We start from the raw sequence: 14,513 nt of genomic DNA, 5'->3' as shown, positions 1-14,513 counted from the left end.
TGCCCGAGGGAGGACTCGAACCTTCGCCGGGATCAGCCGCACAGTCCATGACTGCAGCGAATCAGCTTCCATTCAAACAAGTATGAGCAACCGACGAGTTTCCATTTAACCACACGCAAGCACTCTGCCCCATTCATAATAGCGGAGTAATCGTCACCAACTAATACCAATATAACTTATCCACTTTGACTAAGCTTCTCCAAGATAAATTCATTGAAAAATTTACATATCGACGCAGATCACCACCAGGCAATGACAGTCCGCTCTCCAACCGAACACATCTACTCCACTCCTGAACACGGAAACGGAACTGAATATCAAACACTCTTTACAACAAGACCGGTAACCAGTCTTGTGCCTTGCAACCAGTGAAAGCTCCACAATGGTCGGAGGACTAATTGACTCTCAAAGGTACGAAATCACTACAGCAAACGTGCGAAGAGATTTGTCACAGTGCTTATATCGATTAATAGACATTGATCGTAGAAGATAATCCCGAAGTGTTGCAAAGATTAATTCGCGACACAGTAAAAGCAAAACATAATGGTTAGAAATGAAAGTACCGAATGGACAGAAAACTTTCAGAATGTTGGTATTTATAATGATTACGAACAGGAAATTGTACTCTTTTTTGATTCAGAAAAAACGGACAAATACCTACAATAGGGCCTATGCTGGGCCCGGAACAGGAGATAAGTGGCTCCTTCCGAACTGAGAGAGAGAAGAGATCGACGGCATTTGACGTGACAAGTGTCACCCCGCTGGACGTGTGTGAGCCGACAGACTGACGCCGCGTGTCACAGCGGCGGCGCCCTCTCTGCCGCGATTAAGACCCTCCTAGTGTCACACAGAACTGTGGACAGACACTCTTACTGGCACCGAGCCAACAGAGAGCAGCATTTATATTTTTGGTATCTCCACGTCGGGACACATTTTATATGGCGAATGGTTTATTGTACACATTGAAAGCTAAATTATATTACTTAAGTCAACATACGTGGAACAGTGCCATTTCGATACCAACAATAGCAATAGATGCTGTGATTGGAGGACAGTGCAGTATAATTACTTCCAGTTCCACAGATAAATTTATTTGAGTTATCCATCAAAAATTCTACGGTAATTTACTGTAAATTCTAACAACCAAACCAGCACCCATATTTCCATCACACAAAATGAAACAATGGTACCACCCATATACTGTTGATAATCTCATTGGTACTACACTATGTGAACAAAAGCATCCAGACACCCCGAAAAACATATGTTTATCATGTTAGGTGCATTGTGCTGCCATATACTGCCAGGTACTCAACATCAGCGACCTCTGTAGTCATTAGACATCATGAGAGAGCAGAACGGGGCGTTGCGCGGAACTCACGTACTTCGAACGTTGTCAGGTGATTGGATGTCATTTGTGTCATACCTCGGTACGCGAGACTTCCACACTTCTGAACATCCTTATGTCCACCGTTTCCGATGTGATAGTGAAGTGGAAACGTGAAGGGACTCGTACAGCACGAAAGGATACAGTGCGACCTCGTCTGTTGACTTACAGAGACCGCCGACAGTTGAAGAGGGTCGTAATGTGTAATAGGCACACATCTGTCCAGACCGTCACACAGAAAGTCCAAACTGCATCAGGATTCGCTGCAAGTACTATGACAGTTAGGCGGGAGGTGAGAAAACTTGGATTTCATGGTTGAGCGGCTGCTCATAAAGCACACATCACGCTGGTAAATGCCAAACGACGCCTCGCTTGGTGTAAGGAACGTAAACATTGGACGATTGAACAGTGGAAAAACGTTGTGTGGAGTGACACAATGTGGCGATCCGATAGCAGGGTGTGCGTATGGCGAATGCCAGGTGAACGTCACCTGCCAGCGTGTGTAGTGCCAACAGTAAAATTCGGAGGAGGTGGTGTTATGGTGTGTTCGTGTTGCACCCCTTCGCTTGCACCCCTTGTCGTTTTGCGTGGCACTGTCACAGTACAGGGGCCTACATTGATGTTTTAAGCACCTACCTGCTTCCCACAGCTGAAGAGTAATTCGTGGAGGGCGACCGCATCTTTCAACACGATCGAGCACCTGTTCATAATGGACGGCCTTTGGCGGAGTGGTTACATGGCAACAGCATTCCTGTAATGGACTGGCCGGCACAGAGTCCTGACCTGAATTCTATAGAACGCCTTTGGGATGTTTTGGAACGCCGACTTCGAACCAAGTCTCCAGACGGACATCAGTAGCTGTCCTCAGTGCAGCACTCCGGGAAGAATGGGCTGCCTTTCCCCAAGAAGCCTTCCAGCACCTGATTAAACGTATGCCTGCGAAAGTGGAAGCTGTCATCAAGGCTAAGGGTGGGTCAACACCATATTGAGTTCCAGCATTACCGATGGAGGGCGCCACGCACTTGTAAGTCACTTTCAGCGAGGTGTCCAGATACTTTTGATCACATAGTGTATCTTGGATGCTAGTTAGTAGTTCCAGACAAATAGACCATAGCCAACATTAGTACATTAATTAATTTCATTGTCGGGTGATGCGTACTCGCTGTCTTAGCCTCGAGCACCTAATGGCTTTGACGTCCCATTTATGTGACTGCCGGAAAGGGTTCTTATACGCGTGTCTATAGCCCAGCAGGACAGATCCTTGCATTTAATAGCACTAGATAATGGAGAAAGATTACGCTCCTGACAAAAATGTTGAGTGACGTTCCAGGTAAGGAGGCTGTCCTTGATATTTGCAGTGAAGTGCAGCAGGTGGGCTATACCTCTTAGTCACTCTGTCATTTTACAAAATTCTCCACTTGTATGTTCTTAAATTTGATTGGCCGGCTTAGATCTTTATTCCTTCGAAACTAATCAGGATGTTACCAACTTACACTGAGATTGTTTAGCTGCCTTGTTTCATGCGAAGAAATGTTTCGTTTGAGAGAATTCCAGAGTAAAAGCGTTACCAATTCATGTAAGTGCTAATCCAACGTTTATTAACATTTCTATCTACTGCTCCAGAGACTCGTTCTTAGTCCACTGTTGCTGGCCTTGCACATCAAACAGGTGAAACTTCGCTTCTTCAGCTCTAGTGACAGCTGGAAGGGGGTTGTCTGGGGCATCACTGTCTGGAGAGATACGTACACTCCTGTCAGGACAAGTACCCTGCCCAACTCTACATTTTCATATGAAATTCCTCAATATAAACTGTTCAAAATGCCTTCCGTTAGCCCTGACACATACATCAAAGCGCCGTCACGTGGTATCCCATTTGAGCGGAAAGGGTTTTTATACGCGTGAGTACTGCGTATGCTTTCACAACTTCCTGCAATACGGGCATGAAGATTCTCTGCACCCTGTAGCTCGGCTTCATACATCATGGCTTTAAAACGTTCCCTGAAATAACTGTTTAGCAGGTTTAGAACCGAAAACCTAAGCCGTCCTATCCCTCTGTGGCTAAATCTGCTGTTTAAAAGCTGGCCGACTTGAAAGGAGGAGAAGCTTAATGGTCCATAAAGTAAGTGTTTTGTCGTATTAATAAAAGCATATATCACGTAGCACATCAGGTCCAGAACTCTCAGAAAGCGTAGTTAATCCGTTCATTCCAGCTGGATAGTGAATAACATTACCTTGACAGTCACTTAAATTGTCTGCCCAAAAGTGGCATAAAATTCATGTTGATGATTCGCTTTAGTACAGAATGACTACTGACATTGGGCCATATCTGCTGATTTTGAAAATTCAGAATGCGATCACACTTTAATGACGCCTCATGCTAGGACAGCATATATGCAATAAAATAAAGGTTCATTTGCTTATAATGCCTAAACATTCTAAAAATGGTCTGGATGCAATAGATTACAATGCTACATTGGTTAGACGATCAGGTAGCAAACATAAATTTTTTTCTGTTACCTTTCTTAGGCTGCCATTGTGGACAACGCCAACTGCACCAATAAATGCCTCATCCAGTCGAATTTTTCTCGTCCTTCTAGGTGTTACCCAGTCTAAATGACATACTTAAACATCATATGTTCCTTAAACAGAGAGATCAGGTGCCTCAAACCCCACTTATTGTGGCACAATCATTCTGGGTATCTCTCCCAATACAAATGTTTGGTGACACAGCTGATACCATACGCTAAATCATACATCAAGTGGGCACCTTCGAATCCATATATGCACCGACATCCAAGTCAGTAATAAACTCTAGTAAACAGTTATGTGATCGCTGAGACCATAATTGTCACCCAAACTGTTGATACTTAAAAATAGGGCTGTGAAGTTAGTCACACATCATCACAAGCAATGACTTGGGTGGTTTGCCAACAACACTATCCATGAAGTGGAACACAAAACTACCACTGTCTTTTCCCCTTGTGCACAGTCTGTAAAGACATGGGCCAAGCTACAATGACGGGAGAAAAATAGCAGCATCAAGGAGGAGCTGTGCGACATAAGCGAGAGTCGGTAGGGGTGTCTCTATATCGGAAATAGGATGTCTCTTCAGATTTGGCGCTAGTAGCGCCTCTGTGGGGACACAAGTCACGTTTACTTTAAATACACTTTGTAATTGTCGTGAGTGTTAGTTACGTTTGAGACTGGACATAGTGAGCTGAAGTTAGTAGCCGGCCGTTGTGGCAGAGCGGTTCTAGTTGCCTCAGTCCGGAATCGCGCTGCTGCAGTGGTCGCAGGTTCGAATCCTGCCTCGGGCATGGATGTGTGTGATGTCCTAGGTTAGTTAGGTTTAAGTAGTTCTAAGTCTAGAGGACTGATGACCTCAGATGTTAAGTCCCATAGTGCTCAGACCCATTTCATTTGATGTTGGTAAAGAATGCCTTTAAGGTGAAAAACACACCATTATCAGCACCTCACTAGGTTTGAACGACGTTGTGTAATGGGGCTACGAGAAGCTGGATGTTCCTTCTGTGATACCACTGAAAGAGTTGGCAGGAATGAAGCCACTGTACATAACTGATGGCAGCAGCGGTCACGAGAATGTTCAGTCGTAAGGAGCCCAGGGTCCAGATGACCATTTGGCATATAGAGATGGAAGACCATCGTGTTCGATGTAGGGCTCTGGTGCATCGTACTGCAACTGCAACAGCAATTAGAGCTCCAGTTGCCACTGACACCAATACCATACAGTGCACTGACCCCAAACCAGTGGTGTCAAACGAGAGGTCATTGGAGGGCAGAGTGAAGGTCTGTTGTGTTTGCTAACGAAACCTCACTAAGCCTTAGTGCCAGTGATGGCTGTGTGTTGGTTAGGAGGAGGTAAGTTGAGGGCCTGCAACAAACCTGTCTGCACACTAGGCACATGGGACCTACACATGGGGCCGTGGTATGTGGGTGCGATTCGTATAACTGCAGGAGTATCCGTGGTTATCTCACAAAACCTGACTGTAAATCTGTACATGTATTTGGTGATTCGAGCAGTTATGCTGCTATTCATGAACAGCATTTTACGTGGTGTTTCCCAACAGAATAACGCTCACCAATATACCACGGCTGTAGCCCAACATGGTCTACAGAGTGTCAACATGTTACCTTGGCCTGCTCGATCACCAGATCTGTCTCCAGTCGAGTACATATGGGTTGTCATTGGACGACAGCACCAGCGTCATCTATGAACAGCATTAACCGTCCCTGTATGGTCCAGCCATGTGCAAAAGGCATGAAACTCCACCCCACAAAAATTTGGAAATTTGTGCTAAGTTCCTATGGGACCAAACTACCGAGGTCATCGGTTACACACTACTTAATCTAACTGAAACTAACTTATGCTAAGGAAAACAGACACACCCATGCCCGAGGGAGGACTCAGATCTCCGATGGGGACAGTTGTGTGAACTGTGGCAAAGCGCCTCAGACAGCGAGGCTACCCTGCGAGGCCTCCAACCCACAAACCGACATATGGCACTTGCACAACACAATGTATTCACGTTTGCAGTTATTACTGTACTTGTGTAGCATTTTTGCATTGGCTTACCTTGCCAATAGGTCAACCTAAAGTCTAGCGATCTTAAGCAGTTGAATATGCTACCTAGACAAATGTATTTCCGAAATTTTATTATTCTGAGTTAGTTATTTTTTGATGCTGAGATTTTTTTCTCGTCCGTATACTCCATGGCTATTTTAGATCTTCTTGCTATGAGCAGCGTACGGTGCCTCTTCGCTAATCTTTGAAAAATATAAACCCCTTCTGTCGCAGGTGGCCTGTTGCTGTCAGGGAACCCGTGGACGTGCGACTGCGGCCTGGTGTGGCTGGGCCACTGGCTGCGGCGGTGGCTGCGCGAGACGCTGCAGATCCACACGGTGGTGGTGGAGGGCGCGCAGCAGCTGAGCGCGGCGGCGCGCGAGGCCACCTGCTGGGACGCGGCGGCCAGCCGGCAGGTGGCGCTGCTGCAGCTGCGCGCGCCCGACCTGGCGTGCCACCCCAGCGCGCTCAGCCACGGCGGCGCCGCGCCCCGGTCGCGAGCCTCGCTGCTGCTCGCCCTGGCGCCACTCGTCCTCACCGCCAGGAGCGCTCTGGCCGCGTAGTCTGCGCCCGCAGCGCCCTGCGCGGGCGGGTGCGCCACCACTCTGCAGATACCGCGGCGGACGCGCTAACGTACCGGCTGCGAATCTCCAACAATACCACTGAGATCCAAGCTCAGTGAGATCCGTCGGTAGCTCTATTTTGCAATCAAAGTGTGACTGTAGAGTGTTAAACGGCTATAACCTCTCATTCGAAACTTATGAGTACTAATGGTGTAAGTGAGTGCTCGAACTATTTAATGACATACTTCGCTTAACAACTATTTCTCGTCGATTTAGTTTCGTTGCTCGATTTCTGTTCCAGGACGTGAAACCGCTTCAGCCTGCTATGGTTGATGCTTAAAAGACTCCGTGATACAAATACTGAATTCTGTTTGTAATGTATCGAGACCAAGGTATAGTTATCAACTGTTTGTAAAGCCGTCAGATTAAGAGTTGTCCTGTTCTGTTAACCGACAAGTGTGACACACATAGTGATTGCGGGTTGTGAACTACGAAAGAAGGAAAACCGAAAACTGAGGAAAGTAGTTAGTACTGCATTTTCTCTGTAAGAATCATAGTACAGCTCCAATGGACTTGAAATAACAGCCAACCAGTTGCAAAGTACAGGTTTGTTATACCTTGACCATGATTTCGACAGTTCCAAAAGTCATCTCCAGAAGGTATTGTAGACAGAATCATATATATTATCTATATCAAATAAGGAGTCGTCGACTCTGTCTTATACATGTGCGTTTCATCCACTTAATCTCTACTGTAGACAAGTACAATTACAATTCCTGTACAAGACAGTGTCAATGACTACAACGTTGGACTCAGACAATATTTGATTCTACATACAATACCTTATGAAGAAGACAGGTTTCAAAATGTTGAAACTGTGGGCGAGTTTTAATAAATCTGAATTTTGAAACTGGTTAGCTGTTATTTCCATTTCGTTGAAGCTTTTGCATTTACAGTTGCTGAATCGCACCCATGTTCCAAATCATAGGATTCTAGAACTATAACCCGTCTCATGACGGGTATTCACCGTATATTACCTGCTATTAATTGTTTTACCTGCTGGAAAACTGTCTCAGATGTAGATAGGAATAACGATTAAGGCCTTGGACGCGGAACACAAATTTTATTTGGACAGTAATTAGGTAGGAATTTGGATGGGCCATTTCGAAGGCAGCACATTACTATTCGCCTTAACTGATTTGATAAAATAACTCTAAGTCTACATATCGACCGACGGATGCGTGTGTCAACCTCGACGCTTTTCCATTCTGAACTTGTTGTCTCCCACTATTAGCCCTCAGTCGATACACAACTGTAGTTTTCCCTGCAGTACTACTATGTATATATTAAACAGCAATCGAGAGCTGCAAAATAAAAAAAAAATAAATATAATAAATAAATAAAATAAAAAAAGCAGTCACTTGAAATGAAAGGGTAGGACTAGGCTAAAGTATTGAAGACGCAGTATGCAGGGCAAGTTCCTACCGATTTCCTAATGTTTACGTGTTATGGGGCGGACTCTGTTACGCGTCAGCTGTCAATGCCGGCCTCAATATTTTGCACGTTACGCACCTCCCGTTGCGAAAGATTTCTGATCGATAATTTAATAGCGTCATTTCAGTAAGCTGTTTTATTTAACTGACTGGTGTTAAGAAAGTGTACTCTCCCCGTGAAATATTATTGTTGCTTCAATAATTCGGAAGATTAAGCAGTTAAGAAGATGTCTTACAATCACTGAAAAGTTCCTGACGACTCTATAAGTTGATTATTCTGATACCTGGATAGCAATGTAACCAGTGGAAAATTTTTGGACAAAAGAATGTTCAAATCTGTGTGAAATCTTATGGGACTTAACTGTTAAGGTCATCAGTCCCTAAGCTTACACACTACGTAACCTAAATTATCCTAAGGACAAACACACACCCATGCCCGAGGGAGGACTCGAACCTCCGCCGGGACCAGCCGCACAGTCCATGACTGCAGCGCCTTAGACCACTCGGCTAATCCCACGAAGGAATTTTGGGACATGTTAAGTCTATTGCACAGAGTGACTTAGTGATAGGTATATTATAAGCTCTGCCCATACAGTAAATTACTAATCCCTTTACCTGATGGTACCTGTTGCAAACATTGTTCGATGTGTTTGAAGGCTTATAAGCATTAGAGATGTACACGTTACGCGGGACTTCCGACACCAACACTACAAAACCTGATACCTACTTACATACTTTACAGTCACAGAAACGAACATTTCTTTCACTTTCGTCGTAGTATTAAATTCCCAAGTTTTTGGTGAACATATAATAGCACACGAAAAACGAGATGATCCAGAATGATCGAGACTTATTTTGCAATTAAAAATGTGCAACTGCGAATGAAGAACAAATGAGAATTGTTTTCAATGTCAGTACAGTTATTATGTTTATCTATTCTATATTTATCAGTGCATTGGTTTTTTTTATTTTATTGTGGACTCTTTCTTGGTGTAAAGACCATATGGCTGTTAAGTAACTTTTAGGGGACGCACATACATCTGACATATCATTAAAATTAAATGTCTTCTTAAGGACTTTCAAACACGGAACATATCTGCGATTTTTGTCTAACATAGCTATAAGAAATAGTATATCTGAACGCAATGTTTTGTTGTGAATACAAGATTCAGAGCGCTGTCATTCTTGGATCAGCTTTTCGATCCAAACTTCCTTTTAGGGTCACTGTTCATTGTAACAGTATTTCCGTTACAGTAGTCAGGTCAACAAAATATGTTGCTGTGTGTGTTGATCTCACATTGGAGCACACCATTTTTTTACTGTAAATTATGTCAGGAGGTAGAAAGTGGTGCTACAGATGTTTATTTTTAGATCTCTAATCACTGCGTTTTAGTGCTACTATTGTTTGAGTGGGAACTTTTTCAGGTTATTGGGTCCAGTCCATGTATTGCTACCTGTGCGAAACATCCAGTAACAAAACTTAACTCTGACCGATAGTGTGTGTGTTATCTGGTACATCAAATCATCGTATCGGAATATTTAGTTGCAGTTCGGAACAGTAAAACTAGATTGAAGATGTTAATAGCAATCTTTGCGAAACTGTGGATTTGTAGAATATTGACGCCAATAGCTGAGTGCCATTTTTTCCATCATGCGTCAGGAGACCAGATTCGTACGTCCATTAATTTTCCATTAGTTTGTTCCTGTAACTGGGTGTATTTGGAGAGCCACGAAAAACCCAAATCAGGATGATCGGACGTTCGATTTCAACACCGCTTGTCAAGAACACAAAATTAAAGAAAGTGAGTTTCGGCCAGTGGCTTACCCATAGCAGCACATATGTCGAGAAACCTTTAGCAGATTATACCATTTTCTGTGATGCACGTAAAAATTCTGGAAGTCTTAAGGAAGAATTAGAGGACCTTCGTCATCATCCACAGTTATTAGCGTGGAGGATGTTATTTCGATGTCGAATGGTAGCAAAACGTTATGATCGAATTCTTAATGCCATTATTTTACATGTATGTAACTTCATCCAAAATTATCATTAAGATCTATGAAACAGTTCGCTGTGCAACCAAGCACTGGAAATGGTGTGCATTCTATGTATATGGTAATTAATTGGGACTAATGTAAAGGCTATGTGTTACATGCTGTACCGTTTGAGGATCCGTGTAAACTGTACATTCATCTCAGAAAACAAACTATAAAATTTCTTCGGAACCAACACTGCGACAACTGCACATTCTCGGTAAAGTTTACATTTATCTCTGAAGTCAGACTATGGTTAGTGGAAATAAAACAGATTGTTACTCAGCTGTGTACAGAATGGTCTACAGAACTGCCTTCTTCTTTACTAACGCTGCTTAATAGTTTGTAACTCATTTTTCTTTATTTTAAATCAGCCTGTATAACCCTTCCATTACATAATGCGAAACGGCGTACCTCCTTCATACTACACGTATTTAGTGTTGTGTAACGTAGTAGAATACTATAGAGTGCACACCCGTGAAATTAAAGACGTTGACGGTTACCAGAAAGATTGCTATCTTTGAAGTCAACAGTGAATGTGAATCCAAGCTTCGAAGTATATTCTGCCTAATCTGCAGGCGACGCAGTGATAATCCAATGAATCAGGGTCAACTTGAAATGAACTTAATTGAAAACAATTAGAATTTGTACTTACTGTGTATTGGGTGTTTCTAACTTGAAATTATCCGTCATACTCGTCAATGTGAGCCGTTCACCTACGACGCAGCACTGGGCACTGTTACAGCAGTTCCTATGTACAGATCAATAGAGAGATGAGTCTCCCAGCGAAATTTAGTATGTGGCTGAACGGTACTGTTGTTAAAACTGGAAAACGTGCTCAAATGTATCACAATGTGCCAATGAGAGGTATGTTTTCTCTTTCGCAGAGAGCCAAACTTGAGTATTTTTTATATTTTTTCAGTACCTTTGTTTAGTGGGACCGATTTGACTTTCAATATCTAACTGTCGTGTTGGTTAATTTGAGAATAAGCTTACAGAGATGTTGTAGTGTAAGTGTGATATAATTTCTGTCGTTGCACAATGTGTTTACTTCTACTGCATTTTCATCTCTCTTGTACTTATGACTGTAAAATAAAGATCGCAATTTTAAGAATTTGTTACGTATATGAAAGAAGGATGCTGCTATATACGATTTTCAACCGTGGATACGAACATGTTAGTTTCCGTCCTCACCACTGTCGAGAGATCTCACATTTTATGCAAACGAATATAGTTGATTATGAACTTAACGATCCATTTCCCGCAGTCAGAGCCGAGAGCGAAATATCAGTTGCGATCTTTACCAAAGTGCCTTATGTATCACTTCAGATGTATATTGCATTGTTATTCTCTATCTTTGTATATTTAATATACATGTAAAGCTCACTTCTGAAGACTTCGTACCGCACTAAATGTAAAAATTGAGACACGTAGTCTTCAGTATTCAAATAAAGAGTCGAAAGCACGGATATATAAGTATTTAACCCTTCCTTTCGTTTCCTTCATTTACTTTCAGTATTGCTGCCAGTTTTCCATTCGAAACAACATTTTCCTTATTGTGTACGTTTTGGAATTTCTTTATGATGACTATCAGTACTTGCGTGTCTATTTCAGCTACTTCCGGGCCATAAAACTGATGGAAGTGAACTTCACCCTGTGAGTAGGGTGATTGTGTTGTGTACGAATTCCAGCTACTCTGAATCCTCATACAGAGTAGTTTCACATTGATGTACGAGACATATATTACATTGCATGTAATCAGGTGGGTAGTCAAATTAATCACATAATAACCTCCTTCTTCAAGTGATGTATTTCGAAAATATTCAAACGATATTACACTACTGGCCATTAAAATTGCTACACCATGAATATGACGTGCTATAGACTCGAAATTAAACCAGCAGGAAGAAGATGCTGTAATACGAAAATCATTAGTTTTTCAGAGCAATCACACAAGGTTGGCGCCGCTTTCGACACCTACAACGTGCTGCCATGAGGAAAGTTTCCAACCAAATTTTCATACACAAACAGCAGTTGACCGGCGTTGCCTGGTGAAACGTTGTTGTGATGCCTAGTGTAAGAAGGAGAAATGCGTACCATCACGTTTCCGACTTTGATAAAGGTCGAATTGTAGCCTATCGCGATTGCGGTTTATCGTATCGCAATATTGCTGCTCGCGTTGGTCGAGATCCAATGACTGTTCGTAGAATATGGAATCGATGGGTTCAGGAGGGTAATACGGAACGCCGTGCTGGATCCCAGCGGTCTCGTATCACTAGTAGTCGAGATGACAGGCATCTTATCCGCATGGCTGTAACGTATCGTACAGCCACGTCTCGATCCCTGAGTCAACAGATGGGGCCGTTTACAAGACAACAACCATTTGTACGAAAAGTTCGACGACGTTTGCAGCAGCATGGACTATCAGCTCGGAGAGCATGGCTGCGGTTGCCCTTGACCTTGCATCACAGACAGGAGCGCCTGTGATGGTGTACTCAACTACGAACCTGGTCGCACGAATGGAAAAACGTCATTTTTTCGGATGAGTCGAGGTTCTGTTTACAGCATCATGATGGTCGCATGTGTTTGGCGACATCGCGGTGTATGCACATTGAAAGCGTGTATTCGTCATCATTATATTGGCGTATCACCCGGCGTGATCGTATGGGATGCCATTGGTTACACGTCTCGGTCACCTCTTGTTCGCATTGACGGCACTTTGAACAGTGGACGTTACATTTCAGATGTGTTACGACCCGTGGCTCTACCTTTCTTTCGATCGCTGCGAAACCCTACATTTAAGCTGGATAATGCACGACCGCATGTTGCAGGTCTTGTACGGGCCTTTCTGGATATAGAAAATGTTCAACTGCTGCCCTGGCCAGCACATTCTCCAGATCGCTCACCAATTGAAACGTCTGGTCAATGGTGGCCGAGCAACTGGCTTGTCACAATACGCCTATCACCACTCTTGCTCAACTGTGGTATCGTGTTTAAGCTGCATGGACAGCTGCACATGTACACGCCATCCAAGCTCTGTTTGACTCAATGCCCAGGCGTATGAAGGCCGTTATTACGGCCAGAGGTGGTTGTTCTGGGTACCGATTTCTCAGGATCTATGCACCCAAATTGCGTGAAAATGTAATCACATGTCAGTTCTAGTATAATATATTTCTGCAATGAATACCCGTTTGTTATCTGCATCTCTTCTTGGTGTAGCAATTTTAATGGCCAGTAGTGTATATCTCCTACGTGCCAGAAAGTTTGGATAAACTTTACGAGTATAGACAAAACGTAAGAGCGAAAGTAACTTCAACATGATGTGTCGCTGCCAAATAACCCAGCACGAGGGAAACTAGGACCATACAGAGAGACAACCTCTACGGTATTGTACAGAAGATAACTGATAGAAATACTCAATCAGGCGCACAGAAATGACATGACAGACGTAGATGGGACAGAGTTATGATGTGAGTGGTGCACGATACGGAGGTCCTCCATGCTGGTGCTCAGACATGGTTGGCCCAAACTTGACGAGTATATATGCCCTTACGTTCCCATGCAACCAAATATCGTGCCACTGTCACATCCAAATGAGCCACAAATTTCGATAATGCGCGATTCGACCAGCTGGCAAAATGGAGACCCACAATGAGAGACCTTTCAGTCTCTGTTAGGTGCTGACAACGGTCGCTCAGACTATATAACTAATCTGGTCTTTTTATAGCAAGAGTACTTCCATAAATTCAGTTAATGTTACCCCGTTTGTAGGAGTTTAGCTGAGCGTGAATGTTGAACGGGCACCCAATGGACTGAGCAGTCGGACATTAGATTGCTTTTACTAAATTAGCCTGTTATTTTATGCACACATAAATTATACGGCGGACTGGGTAAGCAGCAGTATGCGGCTGTTTGCTGATGATGCTTTGGAATATAGGAAGGTGTCGTAGTAGAGTGACTGTTGGTAGAGACAAGGTGACTTAGGCAAAATTTTTAGTTGGTGTTCTGAATGGCATCTAGCTCTAAATGTAGAGTAATGTAAATTAACGCATATGAGTAGAAAAAACAACCCGTATTGTAGGAATACAGCAATAGTAAAATGTTACTTGACACAGTCGCGTCGATAAAATGCTTAGGTGTAACGCTGCAAAGCAGTATGAAAGAGAATGCGAATGTAAGAATTGTAGTAGGGAAGGGGAATGGTCAACTTCAGTTTATTGGGAGAATTTTAGGAGCGTGTTTCATCTGTGAGGGGAGTAGCATAACGGACAGGAGTGTGACACATCCTTGAATACTGTTCCACTGTTTGTAATCCGCATAAGGTCGGATTAAAGGAAGACATCGAAGCAGTTCACAGACAGGCTGCTACATTTGTTACCGGTAGGTTCGGACAACACGCAAATATTACGGAGACGCTTCGGGAACTCAAATGAGAACCACTAAAGGAAAGGTGAAGT

At 43.3% G+C, this 14,513-nt stretch overlaps 1 protein-coding gene across 1 annotated transcript in view; it reads left to right on the top strand.

The window, feature by feature from the left end:
* Positions 1-6,532, top strand: part of LOC124775174 (chaoptin-like) — a 165,040-nt gene extending 158,508 nt beyond the window's left edge. The window contains exon 11 of the mRNA XM_047250013.1: positions 6,204-6,532. Coding sequence (XP_047105969.1) covers positions 6,204-6,532 — 329 coding nt within the window. The remainder of the gene's footprint in view (positions 1-6,203) is intronic.
* Positions 6,533-14,513: the final 7,981 nt, after the last annotated feature.

This window comes from Schistocerca piceifrons, chromosome 2, assembly GCF_021461385.2.
Source record: "Schistocerca piceifrons isolate TAMUIC-IGC-003096 chromosome 2, iqSchPice1.1, whole genome shotgun sequence".
Classification (NCBI taxonomy): domain Eukaryota; kingdom Metazoa; phylum Arthropoda; class Insecta; order Orthoptera; family Acrididae; genus Schistocerca; species Schistocerca piceifrons.
The sequence above is the reverse complement of the archived record's forward strand: the minus strand, read 5'-3'. Positions and strand labels throughout refer to the sequence as shown.